The 17,958-nt window shown below is 43.2% G+C and overlaps 1 protein-coding gene and 1 pseudogene across 1 annotated transcript; one reads left to right on the forward strand and one right to left on the reverse strand.

Moving 5' to 3' along the window:
- Positions 1–9,906: 9,906 nt before the first annotated feature.
- Positions 9,907–10,752, forward strand: LOC133886320 (adenylate isopentenyltransferase-like). Its single transcript, XM_062326064.1, has 2 exons — positions 9,907–10,056; positions 10,171–10,752. The coding sequence occupies exons 1-2, from the start codon at positions 9,907–9,909 to the stop codon at positions 10,750–10,752; spliced, it is 732 nt and encodes a 243-aa protein (XP_062182048.1).
- Positions 10,753–15,722: 4,970 nt separating this feature from the next.
- LOC133886322 (replication protein A 70 kDa DNA-binding subunit C-like) lies at positions 15,723–17,621 on the reverse strand (annotated as a pseudogene).
- Between the last annotated feature and the right edge of the window lie 337 nt (positions 17,622–17,958).

A 17,958-nucleotide genomic window follows, 5' to 3' on the forward strand; every position in this document is an offset into this window, starting at 1 on the left:
CTGCATCGGTCAGTATCTCCAACATGGTCTTCGCCTCAGCCACTCTCACTGGTCCTTACCCTGGCCAGCGTGCAGTCCCCAACGCAATCAGCTACCATCCAAGGGATGAGTATAGAAGATCCCTCGACTCGTTCAAGGGTAAGTAGAACCTGCACTATTTGCAAGAGCCAGGTAGATCCTTTCTGTCAACTTTGCACTAGCCACGCAGGTTAGAAGAAAAAGAAAAAGTGTGTAGTTGAATCAAATGTAATTGACCTACCTGTATTTTACCTTTTCTATGAACGAAACTATCTGAGTTGGTCGATGTTCCACGAGTGCTCAAGTATCTCGTCGTTTGGAGTAGATAATTGTACTGATCTTGGTCAAGTAACTTTGACTACTATGTAGGGTCCTTCCCACTTAGGTGATAATTTATGGCGTCAGGCTTGTTTTTATGCCTTTCGCATGACAAGATCCCCAACAGCAAGTTTCTTGGGCTGGATTTTCTGACTGTGGTATCTACGCAATGCTTGATGATACTTAGCTGCTCGATCGTGATACTCCTTGAGTAAATTATTGTCGTCTGCTCATAACTGCTCTTACCCCTCCTTCGAGTAACTTTCCACTCGCGGCAATCCGAACTGCAACTCAGTCAGAAGCACTACCCCTGCTCCATAAACTAAGAAGAACGGAGTTTCATCGATGACCCTATTAGTCGAAGTACAATAGTACCGAGGGAAGTTCTTTCACCCAGCGTTTCAAGTAAGCCTTTAGCCCGTTGAAGACCCAAGTTTTGATACCCTGCAAGACTATATCATTGGCTCGCTCAACCTAACCGTTACTTTGAGGGTGAGCTACTGAGGTGAAACAGGTTTTAATGCCAAATTTTTCACAAAACGTAGTGAAGGTCCCACTTCTGAACTGGCTACCATTATCTGTGATTATCCGATGTGGAATACCAAATCAAATAATTATGCTCCTCATGAACTTCCTAGCCGCTTCTGCGGTTATCTTTCCCACGGGTCGCTTCTACGGTTATCTTTCCCACAGGTTCGGCCTCGATCCATTTAGTGAACGTGTCAATAGCCATGAATAGGAATTTACAACCACCTTGGCCCCTCGGGAATGGTCCCAGGATATCCAAGCCCCAAACAGAGAAAGGCCAAGAAAGAGGAATTGTTTGCAGAGCTTGGGCTGGTCGAGTGGTCTGCCTTCCGAAAAATTGGCAGCTCTCACACTTTTTAACTAGCTTGGAAGCATCTTGGAGGGCAGTCGGCCAATAAAATCCTTGGCAAAAAGCTTTTCCAACCAAGGTGCGGTAAGACGCATGATTACCACACATGCCTCCATGGATATCGAGCAATATTTTATTGCCCTCTTCATGCGTGATGCACTTCATCAAGATTCTATTATTCCCCTTTCAGTAGGGCTTACCATTTACCAAAGCGCAAAGCTTGGATTTATGAGCAATTTTCTCTGCAGACGTATCATCATCAGGGATGTCTCAACCTTTGAGATAGGCTTAGTACGGAGTCATCTAAGTCAGTTCACGTTCGAGTAGTGCAGCATCCATGTCTGCGGGTCCTACCTCACTGACTGGACCAGACTGCTCATCGAGTTGGGCAGCATCCGTTTGTCGAATTGTCATGACAGATGGTTTGAGGAGTTTCTCAACGAAGACTCCTACAGGTACCGGAGCTCTGGAAGGAGTGAGCCTAGCAAGTTCATCCGTACCAGAGTTGTCACTCCTCTTGATGTGCGTTACTTCTAGCCGTTCGAACTTTTCCTTAAGCTTTCACACCTTGCTCAAGTAATCTGCCATGTTATTGTCCGAGCACTGGTACTCTTTTTGAACTTGGTTTATGACTAGTTGTGAATCCCCTTTCATGAGAAGTCACTTGATTCTAAGTGACGCAGCTATGCGAAGCCCATTTACCAGTCCTTTGTATTCTGCAACATTGTTGGAAGCTTTAAAATCTAATTGAACAACGTACCTGAGTTCATCGCCTTTGGGGATTTGAGTACAATGCCTGCTCCCGAGCCATGAAGCTTAAGCAATCCATCGAAGAAAAGCATCCAGTGGTCCTCGACCACACTTGGCCTTGTTTCTTCAATGCTTGTCCATTCGGCGATGAATTATGCCGGTATTCCCAACTTCACACTTTTGCATGGCACATATCCGACGTTGAATTCATTAAGCTTGACTATCCATTGTGCGATTCGTCCAGTGGCCTCCCTATTACATATGACATCCTTCAGCAGGTACATCATCATGACGGTGATCCTATGTGCTTAAAAATAGTTTCATAGCTTCCGGGAAGACATCAAGACTGCATATAGCAACTTTTGCACTTGCGGGTATCGTAGCTTAACATCGTGTAGGACTTCGCTCACATAGTAAATAGGTCTCTGGACCTTGGCCTTCTTCTCGGGACATTCCCGTTCAACCACTAGAACTGTGCTTACAACTTGTGGGGTAAATACAATGTACAAAAAGAGCTCCTCTTTTTTGTTAGGCGGTGTAAGAATTAGCGGAGATGATAAATACCTTTTTTAAGTTCTGAAAGGCATGCTCCGCTTCTTACATCCACACAAACTGGTCATGCTTCTTTAGAACCTTGAAGAAAGGCATCCCTCTCTCGTCTATCCTGGAAAGAAATCGACTAAGAGCTGTAATGCAACCTGTTAATTTTTGAACCTCCTTCAGTGTTTGGGGTGACCGCATCTGGTTCAGAGCCTCGATTTTGCGTGGATTGGCTTCCATGCTCAACTCGACACCAAGAAGCTGAGAAGCTTGCCGGACAGAACACCAAATGTGCACTTCTCAGGATGGAGCATCATACGATACTTCCTAAGGGTGTCAAACATCTCCTTAAGATGATCAATCAATGCATCCCAGTTCTAGACTTGACCACAATATCATCGACATAAGCTTCCACATTGCACCTAATTTGGGGCTATAGATAGTTTTGAATACACCATTGATAAGTAGCACCAGCATTCTTTTAACCGAAGGGCATCTTTACATAGAAAAATACACCAAAAGGAGTAGTAAAAGCAATTTTCACCTCATCCTCTATTCCCATGCTAATTTGGTGATACCCCTAATAGGCATCTAGAAAACACAGCAATGTACAACCCACTGTAGAGTCGACGATCTGGTCGATGCGTGGAAGAGGAAAAGGATCATTCGAACAAGCGTTGTTGAGGTCGGTGAAGTCGACGCACATTCTCCATCTACCATTAGCTTTCTTGATGAGGACGGGATTTGTGAGCCATATGCGGTGATGAACTTCTCGAATAAAGCTCTCCTTAAGGAGTTTATCGACCTCCACCTAGATGGCTTGCTTCCTATCCTCTGCAAATCTTTGCTGCTTCTGCACCACAAGTTTGGAGTCAGGCCTAATAGCTAATCGATGCTCGATCACTATCCTAGGGACTCTAGGCATATCTGACAGTTGCCACGTGAACACGTCTTGGTTTGCTTGGAGGAAAGTGATGAGCTCGAATTCCTATTTGGGGTCGAGGTTAGCCCTAACCTTAACCATCTTGGCCAGATCAGGTGGGTCGAGGGGGATCACCATGGCACCATCATCAGTCTTTTTGTTGCTAGCGTCGTCGTTGGTCTCACCCTTGGTGGCATCGTTGAGCTTGGAGGTGTCAGCAAGATTTACAAGCTTGAAGTCCTTGACCTCAAAGGTGGTTTAATGCTTCTGATGCTTGGAAACGCACATTTAGAAGTGGTTGCCATTCAACTGAGGTGTTCCACCATATCTAGGCTCCGCTTGTCACATTTGACTGCTCCACGTTGATATCCCCTGACAGTTATGACCCCTTAGGGTCCCAGGATCTTGAGCATCTGGCATGCATAGTGCATCGCTGCCATAAAGTTGCCTAGCATTGGACGGCTCAGGATCATGTTGTACGTTGTCTCGAAGTCCATGACATCAAAGGTAAGCTTCTCTGTACGGAAGTTGTCGAGCATGCCAAACGTGACCGGTAACTCGAACTGACCCAGGGGCATGGTCGATGAGTTGGGGGTTATGCAATGAAAAGGCTCGACTCCCGCCTTAAGCTTCAACCTCTGAACTCCCATCTTGTCTAGGGTCTTAGCGAAGATGAGGTTAGGTGAACTACCCCTGTCGACTAAAGTTCAGGAGACTTTGATGTTGAGGATAGTCGGTTGGACCATAACCGGGTATCAACCAGGGTGTGGAACCGTGGCTGGGTGGTCAGCTTGATTGAAGGTGATCGGAACCTCCGACCACTTAAGGTATCAAATAGGCCCAGTCAGAGCCAAGTTGACCTCTCGTTCGACCACCCTGTACTACCTTTTAGATTCATATGTGGTGGATCCTCTGAAGATATGTGCTAGATTTTGGTCGGCCTCATGGAATTCGGGCTTGTCACCATTAACGTTCGCTTGGCCAGTTTGTTGTTATGCTCAGCAATAGCGGCCTTGAGATTTTCACCAACCTTCTTTCTGATGACATGGCATTCATCAAAGTCGTGTTGGCTGGTCTGATGAATGGGAAACCACTTCCCACCACCTCGACTCAGGCCTTTGTTGCCCCTAGTGTTGCACAACTTGCTCCTATCAACCGCAACCATGGTCGTATTTGGACCCTTGTGCTTGTCACCAAGTTTGTTCTTCTTCCCCCTGTTCTTCGAGGAATTGGACTTGTCCTTGCCAGATTGAGGATTTTTGGTGCGTACCTGGGCTTCCGCTAGCTTTGCACACTTGTCGGCTAACTCGAAAAGTTCTTTGACCGTGTGGATCTTCCGAGTAGCCATGTTCCCGAGAAGATTCGTGTCCTGGATGCCTCGTTTGAAGGTGATGATGAATGACTCATCAGAGATGTCTGGGATCATGTCGTTGAACCAACGGATGAAATCTTGGAAAGACTCAACCTCACCCTAGTTTAGCTGATGGAGATTGTTCTCCGTTCCGAGGCACTCAAATGTGCCTTGGAAGTTGGCTATGAACTGAGCCTTCAACTTGGCCCATGATTGGATTGAGTTAGGAGGCAGGTTCAATAACCAGGACCTGGTAGGTCCATCTAGCACGACCAGTAGATAATTGGCCATTACCTTGTTGTCACTGCCCGCAGCTCGAATAATTGTGTTATAGATCTGTAACGACTCATTGGGGTTGATCTTCCTATCATACTTCTGGATCGGGCTAGCCTTGAACTTCTCAGGTCACGTATCGACCGAAGCTCATGTCCAAAAGTCTCACAACATCCATCTAATTCTTCAGAAGGAGGTGGGGGAGGACTATCATGCATGTTCCTTTTACTAGGGGAGTCACGTCGACCATCTCGTCCTAGAGATCTGTGAACAATATGATGGAGGTTGTCCTCACTGTGTTCCTCATGGTGGCTATCTATCACCGTATGTAGATCATGGTGATTGTGAGGAATTCAATTCCTCAGGTATTCCTGGTTCCTACGCCTATGGAGCTACAGTTTGGCAAGCAAAGTGGTGCTTGGGCTCGATCACCTGAGCTTCCCACCTAGGATCCCTCGACTCGGGGATACTCGCGTCTATAGCTCCTTGAGCCGGTGCCTTGTTGGCTGGGGCACCTAGAGTTGCTGTGGTTGTTTGCTCGAGTGGCTTGGATTTGAGCAGCATCGAGTAAGGTCTTGACCTGATTAACCATAGGGGTTAAAGGATTCACCGGATCCAACTCCATAAGAGATCTCAAAATCAGATGGGGTCCCTGGACATTAGCATCCGGAGTGTTGAAAACATCACTGCCCAAACTTGGCTGGGGTCAAGACGATGCTGCTCTGTGGTTGCTATTCTAGGGGAGGTTGTCCCTTAATGCTAGCGATGGAGGTGTGCCCACTAGAAGTCATCGTTGAAGACCAGGAGGTATCTGACCTTCTGCGGTCCATCGATGGAGAGTTGTATCAAGGACACATAAGGCTCCAACTGCAAATGTTTCCAGCGGCATATCACCCGCAATGCTGGTACCATGAGGGGCGGCTACTGCCACTGGATCCTCGGGGATTTCTGTGCCATTGTTTACCATGGTATTTGGATCTACCGCCATTGGGTCAGCAGGTGGGGTATCAGCTCCTCTAGCCATGAACATGAATCGATCTATTCGACTGCTCTGGCTGGCGGTGGAGTCATCGTTACCACCCTCATCCCTGTCAATGTCCATGCATTGGAGCACATTGGGCTGCTTGGGATCCCACTCAAGATGTCCCACCTTGCGGTATGCGTCCAATAGCCTAGACTCGATAATACTGGTGTGGATCAGTTCACCTTGATGGTCGGGTAAGCAATCGAGGCCTTCTTAGTATACACCTTCTAAATTCTGGGAGTATCAGATATCGCAGATTTGGTTTTGTAATATCTGGAGTTGTTAAGTATGCACACAATATACCCCATCCATATATGGTATACTTCTTATACGTATATACCCTATAGTTAGATATTCGACAACCCTTGTGATAGCTCAACCATTTACTCGATCAAGTAGTGGATTCATCATGATTAACTCTTTAATCATATTGGCATGGCCATACACTTTCTCAATTCAACTATCTCGAGGGGCCCAGAGATATCTCTCCTGTTATCAAGGAGGGGCAAATTCCATCTTGATCGCTCACACCCCACAACATGTTTCATGACAAACCCGAAAACTACCTTTATGGCTACCCAGTTACGAAATAGCGTTTGGTAGCCCCAAAGTATGTCACTACACATTCCAAGAATTAAGGACAATCTCAGGTCTAAGGATCCTGCAGGTACACCATCTGAGATAATAACTAATGGCACATCATAAATAACAACTAGCCATTGATGCCCGCGTTTCGCTGCGGGTGAGTGTACTAGTATAGCAGCAAAATATAGTATTCTAAGTTTTTTTGTATCATGTCACAGAAAGGCATAAAGCTATAGTATGACAGGACATCGTCGCAGATGCTGTTGTAAAGGCTGACATAAGCTGGCACTCTAAGGCCACAGTAAAAAGGTGGGAAGCCTGAATCTAGACCATAGAAAACATATCAAATGGAGCAACTAAAGGAGAGTAATGTGACTATGCTCGGAGGCCGCCGGGAGTATTTAATTTCATATGAATTTTGGAGAAATTTTACTGGAACAAAAATCCCGTGGAAAATGTTCCTATGCATCTATTTTGAACAAATGATCGGATTATCAGATTTTCTATGAAACCACTATGAAATAGTTATGTTAACATACATTTTGGAGGAAACCAAATACGAGGTCTGAACTTATCGCATGGAAATTTCTTCTACACAGGCCAAAGTTTCCAGTAGCTTGCAGAAATTGATGCCCTCCCTGTGATTTCTCATGGGCCTCTAAATCCCATAGATATCCAGTTAACAAGGTCCACTTGTATGGTAGCATGACACATCCCATTCTCTCTTTCCTCAGATGTTATTTTTATTTCTACAGTCCAAGTTGTTCCGCAATTTGACGGGGAACAGCAACTTGGAGTGATGTTTGTTGGTTTAGTTTCTTTTTTTGTAAAAGTGCCAAGTTTAGGTCTTGAAACACAATAGATATCACAACAGATTACATTATAGGTAGAAAGAACACGCACTACAATACGGATACATCCCCTGTATGCGAGGGTATACATAAAGTGAAGTAGCCTTCACTTCCCTTGGGCGTAAGGGGGAGCTGGCTAGAACTACTTCTAGACTTTTTAATTCGGACCAGAGCGGCTTCATTCCTTGAGGTGTTTGAGTGGCTGATTAGATCATTCTTCTGAGGTCAAAGGGTCTTCTAAGGGGATGAGAGGGAAAGCATCATCTTTTGACGGTGGATGAGTGAGAGGTAGAATTTCTTCTTCCTCGGTGGACTCCGTGTCAGAAGTCCCATGGGAGACTTCTGTAGGCAGGGGTGCTGGAGGGGCGTCCAAGAACTTCCTTTTACCTTTTTTCATCGTTGCAACTGGGATTCCATCTAGTATCGGGCACTCTGTGTTCTCCAAGGCAAGGGTCCTTCTCTTGGCCCTAGTGACAAGGTAGGCGTCTTTTAGTTGCTGAGTGTGGCGGTCTTGTGCCTCTTGCAAGGCTTCAATCGCGGTGGCCTCACGGCTCTGGGCTTCAGTGGCTTGGGCCTTAGCCTCTACAAGTTGCACGCCGAGTTTCCTGATCTACGTCTAAGCTTTTTCTGCCCTATGGATGCACTTTCTCAGCTTGGTTGCCTACTTGTCGTATTGCTCATCTAGGGTAAGCACGTACCTAGACATGAACACCACAGCCGGGTCATCTTCTCGTAATTCGGGTCCTTCCAGGGTCTTCATCCGGGCCACCCACTGGCAGTTCCTTAGCAAGGGTGGAAAGAACCTCATGGGTGTACGGCAGATGACCTTCTCATATATCTGGCACAGGTACCTCAAAGCCTTGCGGGCGATAGCTTGGTAGGTGTCCTTGAATCGAAACCCTATCGTGGACACTCTCCACGGCTTTATGTCAGGAAAATCCTTACTTGCTCCAACATGGATGATCACTTCGCACCGTTTTGTGCCATACTCTTCATACTCTCTGCCCACGTATTCTGGGTGGTCCAGAATACCAAGACTTACCATAGCGGCGTACAGGAGCTTGGGAAAACCTTCCTTGTTCAAGCAGTAACTGGTGGTACATCCTTCTTCTGCCATCTGTGAGAAAAAGGATGGGTAAAAAAGATTTCAATAGAGAGGAGAGGCTAAGAGTTTTTGGAGGCTCTCACCAGCTGCTCACCTTGCCGAGGGTGTGGCCAGAGAGGGAGATCACCCTGGCGGCCGATTTTTTGTAAGAGAGGTAAGGGAGAGAAACTGGAGGGCTGAGGGTCAATGGAAAGGTAGTGGAGTTGGGTGAGCTTTGGGATGGCCGGGGAGCTCCCTGGCATTGCATTTTATAGGCAGGAGGAGGGAGCTGGGGCCTCACGTATGGGTCCTCGCTACTGTGGCGCGTGCGGTGACCGGCGGTCTGCTTGAGTAAAGGAGGGTGGTGGAGCGTAGTGACATGAGCGGTGGTGAGGTGATGGTGTGGCAGCGGTGGTCGGATGCGGAAACGGCATGCTCCGTGCTTCACGATCACGCGTGCGTATGTGTAAGACGACGTGCACAGGCGAGAGGAGGTAGAAGATAAGGAGAGGGAGGTGGAGTTAGGATTGGCTGGAGCGAGCTGGGCTAGTATAAGAGAGAAGAAGTTTGAACATTTTTTGAAATTAGGTTTTAGATTTGGGTGACTATTGCAAAGAAAACATTGTACATGCTTTTAAATCAATGAGAATACAATAAACCATGTACAATCTCATACAAAAAGTAAGTAAACTACTTTAGATTTTTTTTTAGCAAATTACGCACATACAATAACTAACTGATGCCCGCGCTTTGTTGCGGGGGCACCAGTTGGTTCAGTTAGATTTATTTGCCATCTCAAGTAAAAGGGCATGGTTAAACAATATTTACCTCATACAAAAATTAATGTGAACAAGTTGTTTATAAACGATTATAATGGAAATTTATCTAATTCTTTAGTTTTATGTTGCAAATACAGCATCCTGAGTTAAATATCAACTACCTCACACATAAATGGACAAGGTGTTTATTTATTTCTAACCTCATGTTAGTCGTCGCACCTACAGAAAACATAAAGAAATCAGCCGACACATCTGCAGATATTAGGTCAATAAGTGTACCCACTCACTATGTATGAGGTTATCAGTAGCAGACTTGGTGCCCATCCATTAGATGCATAGATACAGCATGAAGATGTCGATTGTGTACCTAGCTAAAAGGCCATTGGTTGATATCGTAGATGACCCTTGTTACACGGAGACAACATTGACTGGTATAACATGGGTCGATAGACCTAGGGTTCACAGCGATCGAAGCACTTTCCCCTTCCTCTTCCCAGTTCACCCTACACTCTTTCTCCTGACTACATCCCCCAGATGTTGACGATTAAACCAGTGGTGATCATGGATGCTACGGGCACGGGTAAGACAAAGCTATCAATTGATGTATGCAAGGTGATTAGTGGCGAAGTGGTGAATGCTGACAAGATGCAAATCTATCATGGGCTTGACATCGCAACCAACAAGGTCCATCTGAAGGATGGATGTGGTATTCCTCATCACCTTATTGGGGCTATTTCTGCAATTACCGACGATTTTTCTGTATCTTTCTTCCGATCTATTGCAACCATTACTACAAAGTCTATTGTAAGGCGTGGTCATGTACCGGTTCTGGTAGGTGGCTCAAACTCACTGATCCATGGATTCCTTGTTGACCATTTTGATCCCTCCCTTGTTGATCCTTTTGCAATTGCGAGGTATCGACCAACTTTAAGGTTCCAAAGCTGCCTCCTGTGGCTCCATGCTCATGAGTTAGTTCTTAAGGAATATCTCAACCGCCGTGTTGACGATATGGTTGATGCTGGTTTGGTGGAGGAATTCAAAGAATTCTTTGATTCTATGTCCATTCGCAAGCTTGCCGAGCACACTGGGCTAGCTAGGGCAATCGGTGTGTCGGAACTAAGTGAATATTTTTCCGGACGCAAGAGACTTTGTGTTTCCATAGATGAGATGAAAGCCAATACGCATGCCCTTGCAAAAGCACAGATTGCAAAGATTCAACATATTGCTGATGTTTGGGGTTGGCCTTTTTGCTCCCTTGATGCCACAGAAACCATACGTGCGCATCTCACTGGATCAAACGATACTGCGAAGGCTATAGCATGGGAACGCGACGTGAGTGGTCCTGCACTTACTACTATAAATGAGTTTTTGGATAGTTGATGCCTAGGTTGGCTGCTCTTGTGAGTTGCTTAGAGCTATTAATACACATAGATTAGGTTGCATATCAGTATCTGTAATGTCATTGTATTGCTCGTAGTATGCATGGATATTTTCAGCACCTCTTTTCAGACTTGTATAAGTATATGCTATGAAAACCTTCTACTTACCATGACTGTATCCTATGTATTACTCCCAGTGCTTGATATAGTTTTATGTACCTTAACATCATGCCTGCCATTATTCACTAGAGATTGAAGTCTCTTTCAAATCGTAATCATCAGTTCATATGCCAAAGTTATAACTGGACACTCAGTTTTGGGTGTGGGAACGTGAGGTGAGTGAGTGTCAATGATGGATGGGCTGGATTTATTCTGATTTGTTGCTGAAACTTGATAATAGATTATGTTTAATAGATTCATCAACTCACCCAGTGTAATTGACTATGATATTTATGATGTTTCAATTCTACTCCTTACAAATGAAATAGGTTCATGCTGTTGTTCTGGGCCATGGTGGTGCGTACCTAAGGTGAAACTAAAATAATTTTGCTGTTTAATTGCTCCTCCATTTATGTAATCTTCGTCTCAGGTAAAGAGCGAATGTGTTCTATTGATATTGAAACTAGGTATCAGGATGAATTGTTGATATTATCATAATTGTATGGCAAAAAAAACACTGGAGTCATGCATGCTAAGGTAGCATCCTGTCTATGGACAAAACAATTTGGGATTTTATAACTCTATTAAATATGGGGAGTACAACCTCTAAGCAATAGTATACTGCACAAGTTGTACGGGTCGAACTAGTTTCCTTAACACTATACGATTAAGTGCAATTTGATAGGTGACCCAGACTACCTTCGGTAAAACGGGCATAACTTTTGCATACGGGCTCCGATTTCAACGTTTTTTTTTCTACGGACATCTACAGAAAAAGTTACATCCATTTCCCCCCAACGTTGTTGGGTTCAGAGAATTTTTTGGGGGCCAAAAACCCCTTGGAAGATTGAGTTCTCACCCCCGGAAGCTTCTGCACAGTTTTCGAAACACGCGCATGTGTCCGTAGCCGCCACCCCTTACATCAAACTTGAGCAAAATTGTACATTAATTCCTATTCTAGTGCTGATGAGTTGAGAAAAAAATAAGAGACAAATAAAAGAAAGAAAATATTTGTGAACAGCTCAAGGTCAGAAAAAATATCGATTTTTTTTTTGTTGTGTTTTTGTGTCCACTGTGTTCCGTAAATGGCATTAAAAATATGAAGTGATGATACATGAAACTATCAGGCGAGACAAGTAAAATTCATATTCAGTAAGGTAAATCGAACTGGCATTGTTCATTAAAAGCCATCTCGTACCACACATACAACAGCATGAAATGATGATAAATGAAACTATCAGGCTAAACATTACGAAATAGGAGCAAAGTGGTACAATAATAGGCATACTTGATCTTACACACATCCAAAGTACATAGGGAGATAATTATACAAACTTGCTGGTTGAAAGGCATATATATTCGACATTACTAAATACTACATTACAATATAGTAGTTGGTAGCTTCAATAATAGTACATGGCATGTGGTAGCTGGTAGTAGTATATGGGGGAGGAGATTATTAGAATACTACAAGGCCTCAGAGGCACTTCCCCCATATGTTCTAACACAAGTTGCCTTGAGTGCTTGGATTCCTGCAATATATTTAATTGAAGCATTGCATTAAAAAGTAAATAACGAATGGCATTCAATTGAATGGAATATAGCAACTATGCATACCATTCAATCACTAATTGGATTTCCATTAGGGGTGTTCTCCTGCATGATGTTGAATAATTCTCGAGCAAGTTGTTCATGTCGTGTCTCTGGTGGCTTTGCTCCAGTGTATATGATTGGTTCAACATATATGCTTGCTGGATGTGTTGTTGGAACACAGGGTACTAAGGGAAGGATGTCACCATAGCTTGCACAAATGCAACTCAGACGATTTAAAAGTCACTTGTGGGCATTGAATAGCCCGTCCTTCTCAATACGCATCATGCCATATTTGATATGAAGAATTTGGGACCAACTTATATAATGGTGCAACTGACCATACGTTTGTATGAATGAAGCATAATTCACATCATTGACATGGATATTCATCTGGGATATGAAATGGCCAATTGCTATTTCACAAACATTTTCTTGTGCTTCAAAATCATTTATGCAAGGGATGCCTTGGAAAGTCTCAACTTCCACGATGCCATTGGTGCCCTTTTTAGGAGGAATTTCAACCGTAAGCCAGGGTACCCTTTTTGTCTTATCTATCTTTACTACCCCTTCGGTACGAATAGTTGCACCTATCTTGCTAACGATTTGTCTTAGGATGCTCTTGCGTGAGATGTCAACTACAATTGGATCCTACCAAAAAAAAACAAATAAGAATAGTTGGAACAGGCATTCATAGATACCCAAATTCAAGAAAATAATCACTACCAAGAATGGATACCATGGCAGGGACAATATCGATCAACACGATAATGAAGACATATATGAGCTACTATCATTCTTGATTAAAACTATAGGAATACCTTGGCTAGGGAGTCATCTGCCTGTGAAGTCTCGAAAGCGTGTGAGGCTTGTTCGTTGAGAACGTTTTTTCCCTTGTCCATGTTACTTCTATTTAATCAAGAATAAATTACAACAATGAATTAGTGTTCTTTTATCCCGTATGAAAACAATGAATCACAAGATCTTTGGAAGGTTGAATTACCTAATGTTGGTCAGTGCTCGAGTGCAAGTAGCAAGCTGGATATGCATGGCCTGAAAGTTAGTATATAAATAGGCAGGCACACTCATCATGCTTATATTGAGATGTCGCTAGATCCATTTACACATAGCAGGACAATGCGACCTCACACTTACACGCTTTTCTCAGTATATGTGACCCATGAGGTAGACGACAAGAACGATGCGACCTCACACTTACACGCAGCATGCCTAAATTATGGTGTGACTTCACATTTACAGACAGCAGGACTACTGAACAGACCATTTACACAGAGGAGGACATTTCACAACAGAGGAGGACTCCACGTCACCGCTTTTCTCAAATGCGACCCATGAGGTAGATGACAAAGATGATGCGACCTCACACTTACACGCAGCATGCCTAAATTATGGGGCGCTTTCACATTTACAGACAGCAGGACTACTGCGCAGACCATTTACACAGAAGAGGACATTTCACAATAGAGGAGGACTCCACGTCACCGCTTTTCTCAGTATATGTGACCCATGAGGTAGACGACAAGGACGATGCGACCTCACACTTACACGCAGCATGCCTAAATTATGGTGCGCTTTCACATTTACAGACAGCAGGACTACTAAGCAAACCATTTACAGACAGCAGGACTACCTTCACATTTAATGAACAATGCCAGTTCGATTTACCTTACTGAATATGAATTTTACTTGTCTCACCTGATAGTTTCATATATCATCACTTCATGTTTTTAATGCCATTTACGGAATACAGTGGACACAAAAACACAACAACAACAAAAAAGAAAAATTGACATTTTTTCTGACCTTGAGTTGTTCACAAATATTTTTTTCCTTTTATTTGTCTCTTATTTTTTCTCAACTCATCAGCACTAGAACTGGAATTAGTGTACAATTTTGCTCAAGTTTGATATAAGGGGTGGCGGCTACAGACACATGCGCGTGTTCCGAAAACTGTGTAGAAACTTCCGGGGGTGAGAACTCAATCTTCCAAGGGGTTTTTGGCCCCAAAATATTCTCCGAACCCGACGAAGTGGGGGGAAACGGATGTAACTTTTTCTGTAGATGTCCGTAGAAAAAAACATCAAAATCGGAGCCCGTATGCAAAAGTTATGCCCGTTTTACCGAAGGCACTCCGGGTCACCTATCAAATTGTACTTTATGGGTGCCATAATTATTTACTTACTATACTTATATGTCATTTTCCTCCATTACTACTGATCATGCTCTGCCAATCCTGCCTAAGCACCTCAGCCAAGCCTGCAGATGTGTTGCTATGATGAATGCGAAATAAGTGAATTGATTGATGTGAACAATTGTGATAGATGATGACGACCAAACATAAAATAGCCATTCAAACCAACGAACAAGGGCCTACAAACTATATCTTCTAAGTTCAGAGCCTTGCGTTACTGATAGCAAGGTATAAAGATCTTATCTACTACACTGACAAAGTGGCCTCGTAATTACAAATAGTACCAAGGACCTTCAAAGGCCAACACAAGTAACAATACATAACCTAAGCATAAAGCACAACGGTGCACCACTTATTACTCTATGAAGATTACGACACCAACACAGGCACATACAACAATCACCGTTTTATTGAAAGTGGAGATGTAGCAGATAGCTGATACTGCAGACCACAAAGGAAGGTTTACTCGTCACTGTAAATTGGGAATATTACAAGTCATTTAGCTGTACAAGCTTAATCAGTAACATAGTATGATAAACAATAAGCTACCTTGCCTTTTCTTTTTTTCAGAGAACAATTCCTTGCGAGCAGCCCTTGATCTTTTACCTAGAAGACTTCTGCATTACAAAAATAAATCAATAAACTGCCCACACAATAGCCTACTTCATTATAAAAATACATTATTAGTCTCCACGCCTCTTCAAATATGGGGAGCTATATTACAATTATTTATTCTAATAATTTGTACATTGTTACTTATGTAATTAGAGGAGCATAGTATGTAGCCATGACAAACATAACATAGAGGACAAAGGTACATACCCAGGCTCGTCATGAGCACTAGAAAGAACCTCCTTTCCCTTGGTTGATAAGTTTTTTCCAGTGGTAACTGTGTGAGTTTCATGAGGTGGTGTGGAGCCCCCTTCTGCATCTATGGGGGCTTCGGTTAAGCTAAAAGCACTATTTTTAGTTTCTTTACCATAGGTAGTGCTTGCTGTCCCAATTGCAGACTAAACGCTAGGGTCCTTTGAAGGTTCACGACTAGTGGTATCAGCCCCACTGTGTTGGTCCCCAGCAAACACCTTCCTAGCATGAAAACATAGCTGCCCAATTCTAAAGGTTTGCTCACTGATAACCACTTGAAACACATACCTCCTGCCAACAAGACCGCGGAAGGGCGCAGGCAGTAAGATCTGATTGGATGAGCTTTCTTCCACAAGTTCAGCGGCAGTCCGCCGCACAACCTGCTCAGCTACACCTCCGAACAGAAATATTTTTGCGCGACCAGTGCTGTCCACAATCACCACATTTAGCTTGTAGTTGTGTTGTGAATATAAGGCACGTTAGGAATAATTTACAAGTTGGGAAATTTGAAGGGGAAGCCATGTGAAATAGGAGGTACCTGGGAATCATCATTGGCTTCGTTTCATCATAGTTGGTACATTCAAAGCCTTCGAGAGTTGCTTTCAGTCCCCTTTTGCAAGTACTGCATCCTTTGTACCACCAACCATTTGAAACATCGATTTCCTTTATCTTTGCATCACAAGTAAAACATACATCCTAGTTCACTATGGAGACTAAATTTTAGTACTATGACATAACAGTTGCACATAGAACATATCTGAGAAACAGAAAATACATCAGTGTCATGAGGATCCAAGGAGAGGAGCTCTGATATAGTCTTCCTATTAGAAATTGCCTTGTCAATATCACCTGCCACTGCATCACTATCCCCTGGTAGGAACAGAACTTCGGAACCTCTTCCCTGTAGGCTAAGGACAAAATAAAGTACACCTTCAACCACACTTGCATGCAGAATTTAACCAAGAAAAATAAATGATATATACAGCAGGTTACCTAGCACGGAAAGCATTAACTTCAAGAATATCAATGTCCATATACCATTTTGTTGCAGCACCACTCCCACAGGTTGTAGCACCTATTTTGGCATTCAGGTAAGCGTATTACAACAATAGCTGGACATAGGATTTATTATTGATGGCCAGCATGGGATAAACTAACACTCACCTAAGTATTGCCTCACTTTCATCCCAGCAAAAATGATTACAACTGGTTCATCTTTACCGATGGTTTCAATAAGGAACTCATCCTCAAAAGATGTTGCATGTTCACCCCCACAAAGTTATTGATAAAAGCCGATCGCTGCAATATTATGTACCCTAAGTATACAATAATTTCAAAAATATTATAATTAGTAGGAAGCAAACCTTAAATCACGTAGTTCTACTGATCGCCTAACAGAAGGGCTATTTAGATCGCTAAATTGCACCACTGGATGGATAACTGTAAGCTGTCCAATAACATCTGTTCAATATTCCATAACCGTGTCATCATGTTATACTATATGACTTCGATAAATAGACAGTCAAAGCATGAAACGAAAATTATGGATGGTGCTTACCTACTAAACCATGGTCGTTCCTTGCTCTGCGATCTAAGTCCTCAAAGTCCACAAAATTAAAAATATAGAGTGGAAGATTGTTGGATAACTCAGTAGGTACCTCCTCCACAACAGTCCATGGTGTAAAAAAGATTGTGTGTGTGTTGGGCACAGCTTTGAACTTCTTTGCTTGCCTACTAACTTGGAATTTTTTAATCATATAAGATCGTCCTTCCACCAAAGTTTTAGCAAATTTGTTAAGGTCCTTCTGCCCAATGCAAGCTGTAATACCTACACCCTGATGTACAGAAATTCAAAGTTCGCAACTATTAAGCAAAAATAACGCATGTGTCAAATGGTATACCTCTTCATCAACCAGAGCAAGTTCCATAGCAGTAAAATCTTTCCCCTTAGAAGTCACAGATAGCTGCCACATCCTAGCAACTCTAACCTTGATGCACCAATTGTGCCTTGTTGGATTAATTTGTGATAGTAAGCTGTACTCCATCTGTTGTCGGTTCAACCATAGAGGGAAGAAAATAAAAGGATGTCAAATGGAGCATTATATTTTGCAGTAATAACAAATTATAGGTTGAATAGTATTGATATTTGACCAAAAAAATTACCAAAGGGACTGAAGAATTTCTTTAAAAACAATGTTTTGGGTCACATTGGAGTTAGGGTCTACATCATCATCAATTAGAACCCTGAGGCCATTTCTAGATGTCACACGTGATATAGCAACATAGAGTTGTCCATGAGAAAAAACTGGACGTGGCAAGTAGAGGCCAACATTCTGCAAAGTTTGTCCTTGGCTCTTATTTATGGTCATTGCATAACACAAT

Source organism: Phragmites australis, chromosome 12 (genome assembly GCF_958298935.1).
Source record: "Phragmites australis chromosome 12, lpPhrAust1.1, whole genome shotgun sequence".
NCBI lineage: Eukaryota > Viridiplantae > Streptophyta > Magnoliopsida > Poales > Poaceae > Phragmites > Phragmites australis.